At 38.0% G+C, this 21,420-nt stretch overlaps 1 protein-coding gene across 1 annotated transcript; it reads left to right on the top strand.

Annotated features, from left to right (window-relative positions):
- Nucleotides 1–11,128: 11,128 nt before the first annotated feature.
- LOC104429900 (laccase-4) lies at nucleotides 11,129–13,661 on the top strand. The gene is made up of 6 exons (XM_010042698.2): nucleotides 11,129–11,255; nucleotides 11,354–11,505; nucleotides 11,582–11,826; nucleotides 11,942–12,070; nucleotides 12,180–13,106; nucleotides 13,212–13,661. The coding sequence occupies exons 1-6, from the start codon at nucleotides 11,169–11,171 to the stop codon at nucleotides 13,340–13,342; spliced, it is 1,671 nt and encodes a 556-aa protein (XP_010041000.1). The 5' UTR covers nucleotides 11,129–11,168; the 3' UTR covers nucleotides 13,343–13,661.
- The last annotated feature ends 7,759 nt before the right edge of the window (nucleotides 13,662–21,420 follow it).

The following is a 21,420-nucleotide window of genomic DNA, read 5'->3' as shown; positions in this document are numbered from 1 at the left end:
TATTCGCTTTGGTTTTTTTTTTTTTTTATAACTTTTTCTTCTATTCTTTTGCACGTTTAAGTCAACCTCGCTCATGCGAGCGCCACCGCATCAGAAAAGCCGGGTATATTACTTGTTGCAATATCCCACGTCATTGAATTAAGGTTATGTTAATTTTATGAAAAATTAGTGATTTTGAAATATATCTTCCTAAAAATAACTGATTATATCGCTTGAAATAATGAATTAATGAAAAAATATTTTATTATCGACAAAGATTTATGTATAAAGCATCATCGTTCAAGCAATTATTTTTGTAGATGATACAAACGATTATTTTTAACTCGTTTGTTTCGCACAAAATGAGTGATTTGAGAAACATCTCCCTAAAAAAATGAATATATTTTTTGTTGACTAATTATTTCAAACGAGCATTTTTAAAAACATATTTTAGAAATCATTCATTTTTTACAAAACAACCAAAGCCTTATATATTTATTTTATATGTACCATCTCACTCCACCTATGGAATGTTTGATATTCTAAGGTTGTATATTGGTGTTATGCTCCAATTTTTTCTTGTGCTTGTCATTTGTCAAATCCCACACATCATTCTTAATCCGACTAATATCACGTGTCATTTGATTATGAAGCTATGCTCTTTCTATACAAGTGAACCTGTGATCTACCTTGGCCAATAAATTCAAGCCTTTGAGTGGGACTTTTAAGCAAAATTCATAATTTTCTAATCATAAATTCCAGGCGGTGGTTGCAAATTTCTTGGGCCAAAAGCACAAAAACCAGAGAATAAAAGTCCCTCAGGAAAAAACTAATACAATGAATTTGGTAAAATTAGGTGGGGATGCTGTAATAATGAATCCACCTCACGTACCTGATTTATTGCCCTGTGTGTTTACCGAGATAAGGATCTGAAGATTCTGAACGTGGACTCTTTAGCCAGCACTATTCTCAATGATGTTTTATTTTTGGTTTGCTGTGCATAAAAAGAGCATGACCAGTTTTAGGGAAACTAGAAGTCAAAAACAACATTCTTGAAAAATTGCATTCGCACACAACAGCGCATGAACGACTGGCGTTTTCCTTTTATATATGCAGCAATACATGGACATCTAGGGGTGTATAACAGGATCGGTTCTATTTAAAAATCAAATGAGACCCTGAAAACGGATCTAGTTTCTAATTCCCATTGAAACCAGCCCAATTCCTAATTCTAAGTGAAAAATCATCAAATCTACCCAATAAGTGGACCAAATTTGGAACCAATTTCATAAAATCTAAAAACACTAGTTTTGCTCTCTTGATCTCTTTTTATCTATTTACTCCAACTCCACTTAGACATTTCATTGCTCTCTCTCACTCGTGACTCACCCTCTTCCTCACTAGCTCACAGCTCACCCTCACTCATTTGAGTCTTGCAACCCTCGCTCGTTCCTAGCTCACCTTCACTTGCTCACCCTCATTTATCTTTTATTTTGCACCATTTTAGTGATTATATTATTTTGCTATAAAAATAAAAAAGGAGCCAAACAAAAATATGTTCTCAAGTATATCCTAGAACCAAACCGAAAAAATAGGATCAATTCAAGGTTCAAAAACTGGGAATTGGTTCTAACAAGATAGGTTCCAAGATCCTTAATCTGGAACCTACCCACCTTAAAATCCTATATTCATCGATCAACCGGTTACAATTAGAGTCATTGGACTTTGTAAAATTTACAAGCACTTGGTGTAGGCAAGGACTTAAACTCGATTCATGCGAACTCAAATCAGACGAAAATGGACACCCAAGCATGCCTAACTTGGGCAGCTTATAGAGCAGCTGATTGATTTGTTCGCGCAAAGATGAAAGCATTTGGCCGAGATTCACGGTTCGCATGATGCCTTCGTTTTATCCCCGAACTATTGAAAAAGAGTTTTTTTTTTTTTTTTTTTTTTTTTTTTTGCGTTTTCTGAGTATAAATAACTTCCTAAAAAGGGGTGTGATAAATTAAATAGCTTGCTTTAAACTTCACAGCTGCAATAATAATAATCATAATGACAATAATAATAAGATGGCTTGGTGATGTGAGGCGTGCGTGATTGTGGGTGGCTTTAGATCAGACGCCAGCTTATTTAATTAGGATCATGTTGGCAAGTATTTTCAAAATACTTTTTTTTATAAGTATATTTTCAAAATACTTATTAACCATATATAATGATAACAAATTTTATTTATAATGTGCAAGTTGGTATTATACTAGGAAAATAGTATCTGAAAATGATAGAATTTGCTTTATGAAAATGTTTAATAAGTGCCATAGAGACATTGGTTAATAATATCCATTTAAGTCCATTTATTTCACGAAAAATGAATGTCTTGGAAATTTTTTTTCTAAAAATAATTATTTATATCATAAAATGAATGAATGAAAAGTATTTTTATCGTTCACGAAAATGTTGATACATAAATAGTTGTTGATGATAAGACCATTTTTCATTAGCTAATTACATTAAGCAATGCAAGTAATTATTTTTAATAAATTTGTTCATTGTTCGAGCTGTACTCATTGATGTGCAATATTTGAATGCTGATGGTATTGTTTTGGGCATTTTTAATTATTAAAAAAAGTTAGATGACTTGAAATATTTATACTCAAGTAAAAGAAGTGTTCAGCATTATCCCCAAACTATACCCCTGGGACATTTGCTAATAATATCCATTTAGGCTTCGTTTATTTTGTGGAAAATGAAGGAATTAAAAAATATTTTCTAAAGAATGATCACTTATATCACTTATAAAAATGAATAATAAAAAATATTTTCATCGTTCACAAAAATATTTATGTATAAATTGTTGTCGATAATTTTTATTGAGTAATTACATCACACGATACAAACAATCTTTTTTAGGTTAAGTGTTGAGAAATAAAGAAAGCATTAATTAGGAGAGAAGTGTATAGAAAATTAAATATGATGCTATTAGTTTTTTCCTGATAGATTTTTTTTTTTTTTTGTCGGTCTTACTCTATTCTTACACTAATTTCTACTCTCAATCTTTTGCATTGCCTCCTTACGTAGTGAGAGTTGAAACCCACTCTTGAAACTAAATCGTCCTTACCCCAACCCCTGAGAATGTGGGGATTAGAATTCCCACCCCCCATTTCATGTTGACAGGGTGGTCGATTTTTTTTATCTTCTGATGGATGATATTTAGTTTCACTATCAACCTTTAATTGCTGAACGAACCCCCCACCTCACGCACGGACGCTTGGGTACAGAATCTTACTTCCGAAAAGGGAATCAACAGGAATCCCATGACATTTTGTAGGAATTGAACCCTGATATTTACTCGTCAGATTTTTTGTTCTGGCTAATCTAAGCTTGATATACATAGAGAGAGAGAGAGAGTGGTCCGTAGCAAGACCTTAAAAGGCTATAACATCCTGGAAAGACAGGATAGAGATCGGGATCCGGGTCTCAATAAATATACCGGCCCATTGGCCCGCCCGCGCACACAACCCCTTTATGGGGTTGGCGGCGGCCCCTCAGATTCCCGTGAAGCCGATCCTGGGTAACCATTCCCAGCAAGGTTCAGGAAAATGAAGAGGCCCAACAGGAATCTTGTGACGTTTTGTAGGAATTGAACCCTGATATTTACTCGTCAGATTTTTGTTCGGCTAATCTAAGCTTGATATAGATATAGAGAGAGAGAGAGAGAGAGAGAGAGAGAGAGAGAGAGAGAGAGGACAGACTGTAAGATAAATCCCACAAAGTTTTACTCAGTGCCTAAAGAATTGACAATGGATTTGACATCAATATAGATTCAATTTCTCACATCACCAAAAATCAGTAGTTTCATATTTGTGCCAGTCCTAATGGGTGTTCGGATTTTTGGACAGACTGTAAGATAAATCCCACAGTTTTACTCAGTGCCTAAAGAATTGACAATGGATTTGACATCAATACAGATTCAATTTCTCACATCACCAAAAATCAGTAGTTTCATATTTGTGCCAGTCCTAATGGGTGTTCGGATTTTTGGACAGACTGTAAGATAAATCCCACAAAGTTTTACTTAGTGCCTAAAGAATTGACAATGGATTTGACATCAATACAGATTCAATTTCTCACATCACCAAAAATCAGTAGTTTCATATTTGTGCCAGTCCTAATGGGTGTTCGGATTTTTGGAGAACCCAACTAATCTTCATCAGGTGCTATAGTCTACCCATCCCGCACACTCGATATTTATCGAGATACATAGGTCTATACTCCCAAGAACGGTTCCAAGACAGGGCCTGAACATGAAAATTCAAATCGAGTTTCGAGTAAGGAGCTAGACACACGTTTATTCACTTGAACAATTGCATCACGTCTAACTTAATTTCACGAGGTCAACGGCTATCTCCTGAACTTGAAAGCTAGGGTTTTCTGGCCGTAAAAGATACCCAAGAGGTAGGCAAGATCTTCATTTGATAACATACACCCATTGAATCAAATATGTGGCTCAACGTATGGCCGTGACCGACTTGGAGCTGATAGCTTGAACAGGAATATAAAAAATTGTGCCGTCTAAAGTTTAAGATTTCAGCGAAACATATTTTGGACTTTTACATCAAATTCAACTAGTGTTCCCCTACATTAATTGTTGCAAATTTGTTGTTTACGAAAATAAAGACATAGGCACAATAGAAGTCCCAAAATGTATCATGAAGTGGAATTAATTACTAAAAATTTCAAAAAAATACAATCAAATCTTAAAATTTGTCAAGTTGATACAGTTAAGTCTTTCTACTAAATTCCGTTTAATTTGATCAATGAAAAATATTAATATGATTTTTTATTATTTTCTCTCTCCTATATGCTATCCTATGTGGCATTCAAGTTAACTAAAAAACTACAACAACGTCGTTTTGATCTGACTCCCAATTTTTACACCAAATCTTAACTAAATTAGGTTAAAAAAATCCAAAATTTTTGAAGAAAAAGACAAACTAAAAAAACCGAAAAGGTAAAAAGTAAAAAAGACACAAAAAGGGAAAAAATAAATAAATAAATAAAACACCAGCAAAAGGAGGGCCAAGCCCTCCCCCTTACAGCCATTGTCCCATCTTCGATAGGGCATCACCAATGGCATCACCAATGGCCGGAGGAATTGCTAGCGCCACCACAAGGGCCAGCAACCCTCGTTGAAATCTGGAGTGGGCCACTACCCTCCTAATCTAGACAAGGTTGCCAGCCATCATCGATGCCCATCGAGGATGTAGTCATAAGCTGGACAATAGGTTTGTACTTTTTTATTTTTTAAAATCTAATATGACCAATATTTAAGTTAAAAAATTGAGATTTTGATCAAAACAATGTCGCTTTAGTGTTTGAGTAACGTCATGTGAGAAAGAGACAATAACAACAAGAAAAGTTACGTCAAAATTTTTTATTAGCCAAATTTGACGGACTTTACAAAAGGACTAATTACACCAATTTGATAAATTTCAAGGATCTTATGGCACTTTTCAACAGTTTCAACACTCACTTACACTCTCATAATAAGTTTTAAAATTATTAATACATTTATCCCAAAAATAAAAGGGTCACTTCTTCATAAGAGTTCACAATAACCTCGTAAGTGTCGATTTTCAATACAAGAGCACCAACTCTTTTCTTGGTGCGCGTAATCATTATTTTCAAACACGTCTATTGAGCATTCGAAGGCGGTACGGCTTCGATGATAAAAGTGCCGATAACAAAGACAAATTTCGAAGACGTCGATGATGACCGATGATGACGTGGTCCTGGTCGTCATAAATTAGAAACCAAAGTCGCACGGTCGATCATAGGGTTGCGGGCGGGATCTAGAGATGACGTTTGATTCTTGAATGCGTGATCAGAGGGGACAGGGTGATGGATGACCACATTAATGATGGGCTCTCTTGGCTTTTCGTTCTCGGCACGCTATCATCCGGGATCCGACGGGGACTCTGCTTTTGTGTCGTCATTGTTTCGGGTAATTTGCGTTTGCTCATACAAATATGAAAACCAAAGGACTCGCCCATCTCTAGAAATTTTCACCTACGATGCCTCGTAGGCGCGAGCGTCCCGAGACCATTTTAAATTTTAATTTTAAACTCTATTTATTTGGCGAAGTATAATTAATCGCTTACGTAGTTTATAATAAGGATTAATACCATCAGAATCCGAAAGTAGTATAGCTATTATCAATTTATTTCAAATTATTTTTTTTTATTATCAAAAATACAAGATTAGTACATAAATAATAAATTTATCATCCGTTAATTCCATTAAATAGTACTTTCAAATTGTCGAGTTGAATAATATGTAACAGTTAACGAGTATATCAGTTTGAGATTTTACTCTTCATTTGCATAAGTGTATCTATTGTGATTTTTTGTGGTATTAAATATAATTTAACGAAAATTAATAGAATATATATTTGACATTAGTCCAAAAATTAGTTTAAGATAAATGTATCATAGGTACACCAATTTTATAATTTTTAGTGGTAAAAAAATTAGTTTTGGTAACCACCGCCTGCAGTGGCAACGTTGACTTCGGGCTCTCTTTCCCTCACGAAGGGAAGAAGTTTAAACCCCAAGCATTGTCGTTAGAGATTCTTAAGTGTAACGTTGTGGTGGTGGGTCCTGTGTTAGCATCACCCGGGTTTACCTCGCCAGCTGCCGGCTGCCGGCTGTTATCGAAAAAAAAAAATTAGTTTGGGTAAATTTGTTAATTTGGATTCTTCATGATATTAACCTTTAAGTAAGTTAAAAAATAATATTTTTAAATTTTTTTTAGAGAAAATGATTGCTTGTAACTTTAGGAATTTGCACCTAATGCTTCTCGTAGGCCTAGTGTCTAAAGATAATTTAATTTTAAATTACGTTTATTTCACTAAAATAAATCATTTTAAATTTTTTTTTCTTTAAAATGGTCGCTTGTTTCTTTTAAAATAATGAGTCGATGAAAAATTTTCATAAACATTTTCTAAAACAATGAAAAATATTCATTTAAGCTATATAGGTTATTGATTTCAGAAAAAGAGTTTTCAAAATTATTTATTTGTTACGAAATAAATGCATCCTAAAATAGTGGGTTTGATAGGGGGGGTGTTTAAATGAACTCTCTCTCCTAGTGCATGCCAATTAATCATCGGGACGAGTCTGCTCGCGGCTTGTCATATCGATTTGGCACCGAGGCTAGTTTGATCATCCAGCGAATTCCCACCAACCGTGATGATGCCCTCATCGCACAAACACTCGTGATTGCTGGAGATTCGCTGATTGGTACTTCTATGGATTCTTCAACGAAGATGATGAGACAGATTTTTACTTGAGCAACCCTCGGAGTTGATCTGGCTCACCTACCCAAACATTCTCCGATGGCGTTCTCTCCGTAGGGAAGCAAAAGGAAAAGAATAAAACAAGAGTATGTGGGGATAAAAGCATTGAATCCACTAAACTCAAAGAAGTAAAAGTAGGATGCTCAATTAAGCTTATTTCAGATTTTGTCAACGAGAATTTAACTTTCGAGAGAAAGCCTTATCAAATTGAACAAACCCGATATATGTTAGATTCTTATTTTATTTGTTAGAATATTTAAATAATAATCAAATTCGAACCATCCCTCTTCAAAATAAAGGATTTATGAGTTTATGGGTTTCCCCAAGTGGGCCAATAGGGGCCCGCCAAGCTTCTGGTAAAGGAGTTGCAAAGTCTAGGAATACACCTGGCAGGCATAAAGAAGATTATTTAAATAATAAAGTATGATTTCATTTAATAATTGAAAACTGTTTTTAGAATAGTCAGGTGTTACAAAACTCACATAGTGGTAGTTGATATTTCATAAAACTCACATTAGCGGTAGGTGTTATCTCAAAGACATGGGAACGTAAGATATGTTAGATCTTTAATAAGGAGATTAGCATCATCTTTCGGGCCAATTTTCTTACTAAACCGACAAGGTCCTTATCCTAAGAGAGAATAGTTGTGTCCCGATCTGTGTATACGGCAGACGCGTAACCGCAGTCAACTTCATGAACTAGCAACTTACTAGGTAGACATAGCTTTTGTCTTTAGGTCTAGGGGTGGGCAATGGACATTAGTTGAATCTTGGAAATAAAGAGCAAACTTGACAGTCAAGCAGAACTTGGTTAGGTCCGAAAACAGCTCTGTCCAATGTTAAATGGACTCTGGACTAAATTATAATTCTGGACCTCCTAAGCGACAGCAAACTGGCTAGGTCCAATTTGTGGGCCATGAATTCGGCTTGGTCCAATTGGTTTTACAAGAAATTTACATCGAACCAAGATGGGCCCTAATTGATGGACACATAGGAAAGTGGAAGATTTTGGGAGAAAAGATGTAAAACATATGGTGGACAGTGCAGAAATTAAAAATTCATTTTTTCACAAACCCATTTGATGAAGAATAAATTGGAAATCGTCTTTATTTTAGTTTCTTTTATAAAGAAAAATAATATTTCACCTTTTGTCCAATTTATATATTTGAAATAAATCCATATTTAATTAAATAGATGTATTTAGGGAAGATTCACTTTGAAGGACTATTTCGGAAATGCATAAGTTGAGATTTTTTAAATCAATAGGTTTCGTTACTTCAATACCCAACCGAATGGCCACTACAGTACCAATCAAAAGATAGTTGTTACTATTGAACCATGAAATGGATTTTGAAATTTATTAACATTCTCGAAAAGGAATACTGTTAATAATCTCGTTGATACTGAAATCATTAGAAGAACACCTGGATATTTAATTGAGCCCATCAAATAGGTTTTCTCCTCATTCTAGGAAACGGGGGTGTGTGCTCCTTTTACTGTCTTTTCTGAATATCAAGGAAACCAAAATTCAACTTTTTAAAGCAGATTGTGGTAAAACCTTTTTTTTTCCTTCAGGAAGAGCAGTTATTTCTAGAAGCTAAAAACAATTTTAGAATGCAAAATTACCCTTTTCTAGTGCGCTTGAAGATGAAAATGACCAGAAATGGTCAGACAATTAGTGGGAAGGAGGTTATAGTGCTGTCAAGTGGTTCCAGTTTACCCACCTTCGGTTTCGTCTTTTTGTATTCCAAAACTCATTATGATGTCCGCTTCTTCCTAGGAGAAAACTTGAAGAAAGGTACTCGTCAACTAAATTTGTCAAATTGTGTCTATGCAATGCAACCGTGAAAGGTTTAAATTTTAGCCGTCGGCAACTAGTACAGCGTATAACAAATATGTATCTAGTAATTACTCTCATAAATGCGAGTTGATCTACTTATGTGGAACATAAGATGTGAATGTAATAACCACTTGAAATAGATAATTGTATATGAGAATGTGATTGACATGAAAGCAAGCTGAATTAAAATAGTGGATAGTGAGAAGATTTTGGATTTTCACTAGCCGAATGACATTGCATTAAATAACCCTTTTCTTCCTCCTAAAGTTTAAATTGTCAATAGAAGTACGGGACAAACATTTTTCCCCATAAGCTTGAACAGTTGGAAACGTACCAACAAAGCATTTGTAACATATTTCCTAGCACTCTCCTTGATATGCAAGACTTGTCTCTATGTTATAAAATGGGCATGGCTCTTATGTTGTGTGAGCAAGTTGTGAACTCGCCATGTGTAATGAGTTTGAGAGCGAGTATCAAATTAAACTCTAAATCGGTTCTTTGATATTGGGTTAAACAAATTACTTTTCCTTGAATTTTAAGTTGCTAGGAAATGTAACAACAATGTAATTAAAATATTTATTAACAAAAATAAAGTATATAAAAAGCATGTACAATCATCTGAACCTGCGGAGGAAATTTCGTGTACAATATTAGTAGAACACAGTGGCTGAGATCCTATTTGGGGGGCTATAGGATCATTCGGCAGACTAAATTTTTTTCCACGCTCGTCCAATCATTTATATACAAAATCATTGAGTCGAGACAAGTTGTGTTTAGACTTAATCAAATTGGGCTGGGTTTTTGTAGCTGTCAGGCTCATGATTAGATCTATTAATGATGTTTAAAATTTTTCTTTTTTCTAGCCCAGGGTATGATCGTAATTAATAGGCTACCTAGAGAAGAACTAGTATAATAAGAAGCCGCCACACCCCCTACTTAAATCCGAGTTCCCCACGGTAGAAATCAAACCCATAACCATCCATTCCTAAGTCAAAAACATGGGAATGCACTTATCAATGGGTCGATCTCAAGTTGGGTAAGATATTAAAAGTTAATCAACAACAAATCCAACCTTTAAAAGATTATGAAGATGAAAGATGATAACTCAAGGTTGAAATGCCATCTCAGAATGCACACTTAATGTATTCTAACTTCAAGCGGATGGCAGCGTATGCCGCAGAGGCCCAACACATTATAAAAATGGAACACGAGACATAGCACGACAAGCATATGTAACCAGAATCATACTTAAGCAAGTTATCATCAACCTGCTTCGAGCATGCGTAAGGTATGAGAGAAACAGAAAAGTCAAATGGTTGTCAAGAAGTTTTCAAGTCGGTCGAAATCTCACAATCAAGCTGGTCATGACTTTTGCTAAGAAGCATCCGAACTTATCTCAAGTTGGAACCAACTAAAGCTTCTCGATGAGGTTCGAATGGCACATTGAAAAGGAAATTTAAGCAACTTCTTCTAACGGAATGGACCCTATTAGTCCTTTGTAAATAATTTAAAAGAAAGAAAAAACTAGATAGTTAATTAAGGGATTTATGACACTTAGAAGCAAGAATCTTCTACTAAAATGGCTCTTCAAGAGCGTACAACTTTTCCAACAATTTGTTTGATCGATACATATTGTGTTTGGATCTTGCAAATCGTTTGACTCTAGCAAAAGATAAAGCCGTGACTTCGATTCGATTAATTCTTAACAATTTAGTATTTGCAATTTGTGAGAATCATTCTTGTTATATGTGAAGTTCTTGATTGATAATAAGATAAATAATTATTTTTTTATAGATTTGGAATTGCATAAAATAATCCGAATCTTCCTTGATAAATCTTGATTTGTAAGAATCCCCTTCAACCTAACGATGAAGAAAACGACATGGCAGCAATTATGTGTCGATTGACCTCCCCCACTCTATTTAAATGTGCGAATCTTGTATCGGATGATCACCAAAACAAAGCTTGCTTCAAATCAAGTAAACTTCAAGAGATGGACTCTTGGCTGAAAATCCTTGTTCTCGTGGCATGCATCACCCCGGCAGTTGTCGAGGCCAGAGTTCGGAACTACTCATTCAATGTAAGTACTAACATTATGGAATGAAGCATTCCTCTGTTAAACTAGCCCGTTCGGACATAGCTCATGTAGCAATATGTTTTTATTCCTCTATTTGGCAGGTGGTAATGAAGAACAAGACGAGGCTCTGTTCGAGCAAGCCCATCGTTACTGTGAATGGGAAGTTCCCAGGACCCACTCTCTACGCTAGGGAAGATGACAACGTGCTTGTGAGGGTCACCAACCATGTCAAATACAATGTCACTATCCACTGGTGAGCTTAACTGAACATTAAATTAAAATGTTATCTTCAAAAGATCACATATTGATTTCGGTGAATGTGTGGTCAGGCACGGTGTCCGGCAGCTGAGGACGGGTTGGGCCGATGGTCCGGCGTACATTACCCAATGCCCAATTCAGACGGGCCAAAGCTATGTGTACAATTTCACCATCACCGGCCAACGGGGCACCCTCCTGTGGCATGCACACATACTCTGGCTCAGGGCAACCCTTCACGGAGCCATCGTCATCTTGCCCAAGCGTGGCGTTCCATATCCTTTCCCTAAACCCCACAAGGAAGTTGTTGTCGTATTGGGTATGCTCGATTTCACTTCCATTCTACTTCACTTCCAAAATGAAAGATCAATTATTGCTTGGTTGACAGCATATGTTAGTAGAAGTTCTGAATCCTTTGGGATTTTGTGAATCAGGCGAATGGTGGAAGTCTGATACAGAAGCTGTGATCAATCAAGCCATCAAGTCCGGATTGGCACCGAATGTCTCGGATGCTCACACGATCAATGGCCATCCAGGGCCAAGTTCCAATTGCCCTTCCCAGGGTAACAATCCATCGACAAACATTGCCATGAAAACATCTGAATCTTGATGAAGCAGTTCAATTTAATGTTTCACTGACTTGATGTTGACCTTCATTTGCTCTGATGTTAGGTGGATTTACATTGCCTGTTGAGAGTGGCAAGAAGTACATGCTCCGAATCATCAATGCTGCGCTCAATGAGGAGCTCTTCTTCAAGATTGCTGGGCACCAGCTGACCATCGTGGAGGTCGACGCCACCTACGTCAAGCCTTTCAAGACCAACACGATCGTGATTGCACCAGGCCAAACTACCAATGCTCTCATCTCCACCGACCAGAGCTCCGGCAAGTACATGGTCGCTGCCTCCCCTTTTATGGACTCCCCAATCGCCGTCGACAACATGACCGCGACCGCCACCTTACACTACTCTGGCACACTCGCTGCGACCTCCACGACCCTCACGAAGACTCCCCCACAAAATGCCACCGCGGTGGCCAACAATTTCATTAACTCGCTCCGGAGCCTCAACTCGAAGAGGTACCCCGCCAAAGTCCCGCTCACTGTCGATCACAGCCTCCTTTTCACGGTTGGACTAGGAGTCAACCCTTGCCCTTCGTGCAAAGCTGGCAACGGAAGCAGAGTCGTGGCAAGTATGAACAACGTGACGTTCGTGATGCCGTCGACGGCCCTTCTCCAAGCGCATTTCTTCAACATAAGCGGCGTCTTCACGAGTGATTTCCCTGGTAACCCGCGAACCACTTTCAACTACACAGGGTCGCCGCCATCAAATTTGCGGACTACGAGCGGGACAAAGGTGTTCCGGTTGCATTATAACTCGACGGTCCAGCTCGTGTTGCAAGACACCGGGATTATCGCCCCAGAGAACCACCCAATTCATCTTCACGGGTTCAATTTCTTCACCGTCGGGAAGGGATTAGGAAATTATAATCCAAAAGTGGATCAGAAGAACTTCAACCTTGTTGATCCTGTTGAGAGGAACACAATAGGAGTACCATCTGGGGGATGGGTTGCAATCAGATTCAGAGCAGACAATCCCGGTACGATTCTAGTTTATTAACTATTTTCGTTTACCCTACAGTCTATACTATAAATTTAACTGCTCTGCAAGTTTTTCAGGATTCTGTTGTTTAAACTTTTTGCAGGCGTTTGGTTCATGCATTGTCATCTGGAAATTCACACAACCTGGGGACTCAAGATGGCCTTCCTAGTGGACAACGGGAAAGGCCCGAACGAGTCGCTTCCACCGCCTCCGAACGATCTTCCTAAGTGTTGATCCACGAGGAAAAAATCGATAATGAAGTACGCAGCAGCTCGAGATGAAGAGTGATAAGAAGACAAGAGAGCCTGAGCACAGAGGGAAAGGCACATGTAGGTAGTTTTGACCTGGTACAATGAAGATCGGAATTGTTTCTTGAGCAAAAGGAGGAAGAGTATTGCTCAAGCATGTTAATTAAAAAAAAAAATTATTCAATGTTTTGATTGCAAAGTTCGTATTTCGTAGGAATTTTTCTTAATCAGGGTGCCATAATTTTTTTCTGGAAAAGAAATAAGATTCTGCTGTTCGCCAAAATTGCAAGTACTTGACAAGTTAATTGTGCACACAGAGACTACACTATCTTGTTTTGATTGATAATAGGCCTTATGCTCTAACAATGACATATGATGGATAGGTCCAATAGACATGATCATATATAGCTAAGGTCTCCTCTCTTCTCCTAACACACATTCTAGGCTTTATCCTTCGGGAGCCGTCTAAGGAGGAGATAGAAGAGGAAATAGCTAATTAAAAGGAATCAATCAAAAGCAAATTCATAGATTCCACACACCGGACTATCCGTGGCTGAGAGCCCTTACACCACAGGCACAAAGATGCAATCATTAGAAATGTGCTCAGCCACTAAGTTAATAGCCCATCATATGGGCCTCTCCTCTAGGCCCACCAGATCAAAAGCGAGAGAAACCACGACTCTCTTTTTCCCTTCTTTGCCCCTATATCACCATGTGAAAGGGGCATGAAGACATAAAAATGGGGATTTTACCAACTTGCTTTGAGCGAAAATAATAAAGTTATAAGCTCATCTCACTTCATCATCAATTTAATAAAAGAGAAGTTGCATTTATTAATTGAACTTGGACGTAGCTCGGCTCTTTTTGGATGTAAAACGATATCAAACCAAGACGTTTGATGAGAACTAGCTCTCCCTAAAATGGAGGTGAGCTAGCCATGCCTTCTAGTATAGCTACCTTGCTATGATTCATCTAGTCACTAACCCCACCTTTGGCATCATCCTCGTGGTTAAGATAATGACTTCAGGCATGATCAAATCCCATAGTTTGATGGGCTGTGTTATTTGAATTTATCATGTAGATGTTTCTTGAATTGTTATTTATATGCTATAAATCTATATTCAATGTTGTGGAAGCAAGTGATTGAACAATAATATCGATAAAACAAGAAAATAAATAGGATATTAGATTTATGTGGTTTCGTCATATGACTTACGTTCATAGAGAAAGCGGTAGTATATTCTACTATGGATCAAGTAATACAATGGAGATTAAAACCATACTCAAGTCATTTAAACGCTATCGGTGTCTTTTAACCCCAATTACATGCAATAACTCAAATAGTGTTTAACTCCACAATTAATCATGAAATAATCTCTCAATCTATTAAAGGAATTATACACAAATTCTTACCACAAGAATTTAATTGGCTTCAACACTTGAATTGTTAGTGTAATTTCACAAAGAACCCCCACTGCCAAGAACCTACGCCTATGGGACGTTACTCGCAAATTGAGCACCCATGACACTCACAAAGAGACTGGCACTTCTTGACTTCTTGAGAAAAACATCCCCTGGCCCATATTATAAGTATATATAACAGTCAAAATGAAGTCCTTTGTCGAATCCCTTGACTTTTGTCTTTTCCTTTTTTCACTTTTCCTTGACTGATATGCAGAACCTTCAACTTGGACCACAACAAATAGGAAATATGATTTCCATGGCACACTGCCATAAACATCCACATATATTCCATTTATCTTGAGTTAGATTTCGTTCGCGGGCTCAAACTTGAGATATTTTAACAATCTCACCCATGACTCGATATTCGAGTCAAGTCATTGCTTCGTTGGAATTTGAACTTCACTACTACTTTCCCATAGTGCTTTACGAGCTCAACCATCACAAACATTTTCCAAGTCCAACCGTTGAACTTCATCACAATTGCATACCTCATCTAAACACAAACAACGCTTGCACTTTTAACTAGTCCCCAAGACACAACCAACTCTACCATAGATAAAGTAAAATCGTCTTTGCATCCATTTCTATAAGAAAATCGAATATGTACCTTGCAAATATCAGTAGTTTAGTAATTGTTGGCTCTATAGGCTCAACCTTGCTATAGGCTCAACCTTGGTAGTACCTTTTACTTCGGGAGTTTCTAATTGTAGCTCCATCTGAAGCTGAACACCATTGGTATATGTATAAACACTACTAATAACATTCCTACCTAGAAGTACTGAAAACTCGTCAAATGTATTTTCTCTACTAATAATAAGTAAATTTGATTTCGGGTACCACAATCAATAGCTTTGCTCACCTTGTGCATAGCCTAGAAACATGCACTTTCTTACCCTCTTATCGAGCTTACCATCATTAATTCGAACATAACATACGATCAAATATTTTGAGAACAATATAATCAGTAACTTTACCTTACCACACTTTTTTGGAAGTTTGACATCCAATCTCAATCATTGGGGATCTATTCACCTGGTTGCTCGTCGTACAAAGTGTATCGATAGGAATTTCTTAGCCATAGAAGCACTAAAGAGTATTTTATGGGCCGTCTCTAGTAATGTCCCTCTTAGCAATTCCGCAGCATGTCGTGGTTTATTGGCACTAGCGTGATGTTTCACTATACATTCCTTCATGCATGATTCATTTAACAACTAAGAGTAGAATTCTATACTACTTACTATCAATCTACATATGGTCAATCATTTTACCATGCTCCTTTTTGATCAAAACTCTAAACTCTCTAATCCCGATAACATCATCAAACTTGTGCCTTAGTAAAACACCTAGATCATCATTGAGTGTTCATCCACAACTGTTAACATATATTTGGCACTTTTCCTCAAAGAAATTCGCTACAACTTGTGAACATCCAAATGAGTTGACTATACAATCTCCATGGTTTTTCTAACACCCTTACTAAATTGCACATTTTCCCATTGATCTAAATCATAACACTTGCCTACATTCTATTTTTTAGTAATATAACCATATAGTAAATTTCTTTCACTTAAAATTTCCAAGCTTCTCTCGCTAATATGCCACAAATTGGGGGTGAACCTAGTCTTTGGGTAATACCACTTATTTCAAGTCCTAGGATATGTAGGGTAAGTTATAAGTTCCCAAAACTATTTCAATGAGTAGATTTCAAGTTCTAGGTGGAACTAGAAACCGAAATAAGTTGTTGTTTTTCTTATTCTATGTCTTCATATGAGCCTACGACATTTCATAGTGTCCAATGATAAGTATAATCTAAAACTACTTGTTTGAAATTCCATTTGTGGTTATATTTATAATTGAGAATTTTACTTTGTTAATATTTCATAATCTTCGTATGTTTAAATATAAGTTGTGATAAGCGAATTATTGCAAATGGTGGTCATTAAATGTGACAATTCACTACAACCATTCAATTAAGAGTACAAGAGAAACCTAGGTATGCCCTAAAACCTATTATAGGGTAAATTTTAGGTTCCTAGACATGCAAAGTAGGTTCCATGTTCCAAAAATTAGAGATCCTATTATGACGGGTAAGTTCCAAGTTTTAGGCTCCACTTAGAACCACTTGGAATCGCTCACCTCTACCCTAAAAGCAGCGGTAAGTATACTATTAGTGCCAAAAGTTGTATATGGCGCTCACTTAGGTGCCAAAAATTTCTATCGGATCGCTTAAGTGCCAAATTGGAGGAAAAACGATTACTTTGGTGCCACCAGCAAGAGATTCCGGCCAAAATGATTACGTGGCTTTTATATTTAAAAAAAAAAATTGACATGGCTTTTAAATGACATTGTTTTCTGTCCTCCTTAAGAAAAGAATGTCGTTTTTCCTAAGTGGATGCTCTCACAAAAACGACGCTGCACAACTCATTTAGGGTTTTTTTGTTTGATTCTCACCCAACGCCGGTCGCAGCTTGAGGCACATGAGATCCCTACACTTGAGTGAGATTGGCATAACTGCGTCGTCGCTGATGCTTAACGACTTGTGATCGTACTTGAGCGCGAGCTTTGTGGCCGAGCCAAACCACGCAAACAGTGCTGGGACCGCGTCCAGCAGCTCCGAGTGGGTGGGGAGGGTAAAACCTCTGACAGCTCTAGCCTTTGATTGCGAGCTAGCGGCGGCACACGAGGGAGCATCGGCCCCCATCGTCGGAGCCTAGGTATTGAAAACGCAGGCTAGGCACTTGTCAGGGAGATCGGAGATGGAGAGGGAGAGATCGGGGGTGGTGCACTCATCGGTGGCCTCCCTGAGCACCGGCTAGATCACGACCTTTGATTTGGTCACCGAGTGGCCGTCGTTGGGGTCAAGGTTGAGGTCGGAGTCACGGCTGTCGAGTGAGGGGGCCATCGAGGATGATGGCTGGCCCATCGCCGGCAAAGGTGGAGGCAAGGGATGTGGGCGGTTGAAGATCTTCTCTCTCTCTCTCTCTCTCTCTCTCTCTCTCTCTCTCTCTCAATTTGGGGATTTAGGGTTTTGAATTGGGGAGAGAGACCAAACGGTGTCATTTTGTTGTTTAAATGCTGACTGTACTCTCGACGAGCCACATTAGCTTAAAAAATTAATAAAAAAGTGCCACGTCGGGTTTCCGGTTAACCAGATCGGAACCGTCTTGCATTACCGTCGAAGTTCGCACAAATGCATGACGTCTTTCACGTGTCGATGTTGAAGAAGTATGAGCTTGACCAGATCCACATGTTGAATTTTGAGGATTTAGACGTGGACGACAGAGTATCGTATGTGGAAAGGTCGGTTCAGATTGTGGATCGAAAAGAACATATTTTGCACACCAAGACCATTCCATTAGTCAAAGTGGTTAGGTAACACCATGGCACTGAATAAGCAACTTGGGAGAGTGAAGAGTTGATGAGACGACTATACCCCAATCTATTTGTTTTAAGATTTGTAATGGTTTAAATTTCGAGGGCGAAATTTTTATAAGAGGGGAAGAGTTGTGACATCCCGATTTTTCAATTATGTTTTCAATTGAATGAGTTGGGTTTTTCATCGACGCACTTATAGTTCTTTTCTCTGAGTTGGCCACTCATGAGATAACTAGTCTATCAGGTGAAACTGTTAAGGGATTTTAATGCAATATACTTGAGAATTTGACCACGAATCGACTGCTCGATCGTGCTAATCTACAAGGGTCATTACGGCACAGACCGATTAGAGACCGGAGATAAATCGATTTGACAGAGCCATATGATTAAGTGTGGGTGATTCCATCTAATTGCACAATTTTTATCAATCGGCACTAGACCGATTTCTTTGTCATTTTGGTACCTTGTATCTATATTTGAAATATCGACATTTTCACGACAACCGAGAGTCGCCAATGTGTCGAAGATGCACTTTGTGGCTTGAAAATAATCAATCATGGGTCAATTGTACAAAAAGTTCCTAAAAGTTCATAAAAGCTACCCGGTAGGTTAGGACGCGCTAAAATCGCGCCAGATTGAAATTAACCATGAAATTGAACCCCATTTCAGAAATTGAAAGTTCTATCATGTCACAAGTCATTTTAGGAATGTTAACTCATCTTCTGAAGATTTTTCTACAAACCGAGATTTTCGGCGAAAAATCCAAAGTAAGGGTATTTTGGATCGGGAAATTCGTAAGCCCATTTTTGATCGCATTTTTGGAATTCAAGTTGGACTAATTAATGAGGAAAAATGTTGATTAGGATGATGGCACCTTGGTTGGATTTATGGACAACAAATTGAACTCAATTGGTTGAGGATTGAAGGGGAATTGATGGATTTAGAGGGGAAAATGTACAAATTCGTATGCCATGGGAGGAGGAACAATTGGACCACATGGGAGGCTTCTTGAGGAAGCTTGGGGAGAGAGAAATGGGCTGTGGATGACTGAGCAAGTGGTGGGGCAGCCACTCAAGTGTTTAGCCCAATATTAGAAGCCTATGAGGCCATTTGGGGTCTCTTCTCTTTAGCAGCCCTTCTTTCTCCTTGAAGCTTGGCTTTCTCCATTATTGAGGCTTAGGAAAAGCTTGAGAGAACTAGGAAACCTAGCAGTAGCTTCCTCTCCGCCATCACACACCTGCCGAACCAGCCGAGCAGCCACCGTCGACCTCTTTTCCCTCTTATTTTCTCCTTCTTCCTATTTTTGCTCCAGCTGACCTTTCTCCAAAAACCCGAGTTAAAAGTTGCATTTCCGTGCTAATCAGCCTCCATGCCACCCACCATCGTGACCAGGAGACCCAATCCGTACGGAAGGTGGCTGTTGCTCACCGAACAGAGCCGCTGGTTGACCCGCTTGCCAGCCGGAAGCCATCGCCCACCAGTTCGTTGGTCCGCCTGCTCATCTGCACTATTTTGCGATTTTCGCTATTTTCCTCTAATTCCAACCCTTTCTCCGCCCATCCCAACCACTAACAAGTCCCCCTTGACCCCTAGGTACCGCCGGTTGCTGGCCACTCGCTTACCGGAGCTTCGATCAGCCCTTCCTCACTGTTTCAGCAACTTGTTCTCTCTCTTGGTCTAGCAAGCAGAAGCTGAGAAACTAGCAAGGCTTTGAGACTTCAAGGCCTATTTTAGGTCTCTTCCCGGCCTTGGTTGGTGTCGCCACTCGGAGGTTTGTTGCTCGCCTTGGCATCGCCGTCGCTGTGGACTTATCGAAACATTAATCCGAAAATTTTACTCACTAAATTCTGCTTAGGGAGTTAATAATGCTTAAGTGGTGTTTAGATTATGCTAAGTATGTTTAGGTGGTTAGATTAGTTTATTTAAATGTTAATTAAATTAGATAAATAATTATTTAGTAGATGGATTAATTAGTTTAATTATGCGATTAGATTAGTGTAATCATAATTATACTTTTAATTAATTAATTAAATATTATTTAATTATATTTTTAAAATTTAAATTAATTTAATTTTCGGAATTTATTTAATTATTAATTAATTAATATTTTCCGGAAATTATACCAAGAGAGCCGCTCGATAGAATTCGAGTTGATCGCAAAGTGATGTGTTTAGTTTCTGTAATTGAATGCAGTATTGTGAAATTGAGTGATGGTTTTGAAATATCGGTATTTTAATCAGAAAATACCGAGTGTCGGGTGTTGACATCGAAAGTGGTTTTTTTAGTACCACATCAGCTTGGGTGAGCATTAATCAGCTTTGGTGAGCAATTATATATATGTATCAGCTTTGGTGAGCTATAATATACATATATCGGCTTTGGTGAGCTACTATCTATCTATATCAGCTTGGGTGAGCAGTTATCGTATCGACCGAGTGATTTAATAGTTGGTACTAGATTGATAGATATTATTGATTGGATTGAATGATAGATAGTATCGTTGGTATTGAATCGATTGAATTGAATTGGTTGGTTGAGTTTGTGAACTGTACTGACGTGCAGGAGGGAACTGAGGCGAGATAAGTCCTCTATATTGTGTGGCTAGGCCACCCTTGAGTGTATTTCCTTCCTAATAGGGGTTTAGGGGGTGAACTTGCCGAGACAATGTCTCACTCTGTTGTGAGCTTAACTTTTCAGGTCCTTAGATAGTGGTTGGTGGAGGACCTGAAACCTTTGAGTTTGTGGAGGTGGAGTCCAAAAGATCGACGTATGTGTCCGACTAGTATGTTGTAGGACAGCTTCTTTTTTAGAGCCGACCTTTTGTAGACTTTTTACTAGACTTGTTTTGTATCTAAACCCTGTTGTTTATAAAATGCTTGTTTTGGTTGTGAATTGTTTCCTACGTTTCTATCCTAAGCTATTCGTTGTTAGGGGTATTGTTTCACTTCCACATGCGTATTAAAATGAATGGGTCGGCAATGCATTATGGAACGTTGCAAATTTATCGACCACCGAGGGATGGGCATGCGCTCGAGGATTGGGGCTTGACATTAGCCCCCTAAAAGCATATGCCATAATTTAGATTCTTGATCAGATGCATCTGACATTTTCGCAACAAAACCTATCATCTTCTCATCTTAAAACTTATGTAAACCACTATGCTTCATGTCTTTCATTATCACCAATGCACCTCAAACAACTTTTAGAATTCCACATTCTGAAATA

The sequence above is a fragment of the Eucalyptus grandis genome, chromosome 1 (genome assembly GCF_016545825.1).
Source record: "Eucalyptus grandis isolate ANBG69807.140 chromosome 1, ASM1654582v1, whole genome shotgun sequence".
NCBI lineage: Eukaryota > Viridiplantae > Streptophyta > Magnoliopsida > Myrtales > Myrtaceae > Eucalyptus > Eucalyptus grandis.
The sequence above is the reverse complement of the archived record's forward strand: the minus strand, read 5'-3'. Positions and strand labels throughout refer to the sequence as shown.

Coding starts and splice junctions, on each gene's coding strand:
- LOC104429900 (XM_010042698.2), top strand. CDS start 11,169: ATGGACTCTTGGCTGAAAATCCTTGTTCTCGTGGCATGCATCACCCCG. Junction 11,506..11,581: donor TACAATGTCACTATCCACTG/GTGAGCTTAACT, acceptor ATGTGTGGTCAG/GCACGGTGTCCGGCAGCTGA. Junction 13,107..13,211: donor ATTCAGAGCAGACAATCCCG/GTACGATTCTAG, acceptor AACTTTTTGCAG/GCGTTTGGTTCATGCATTGT.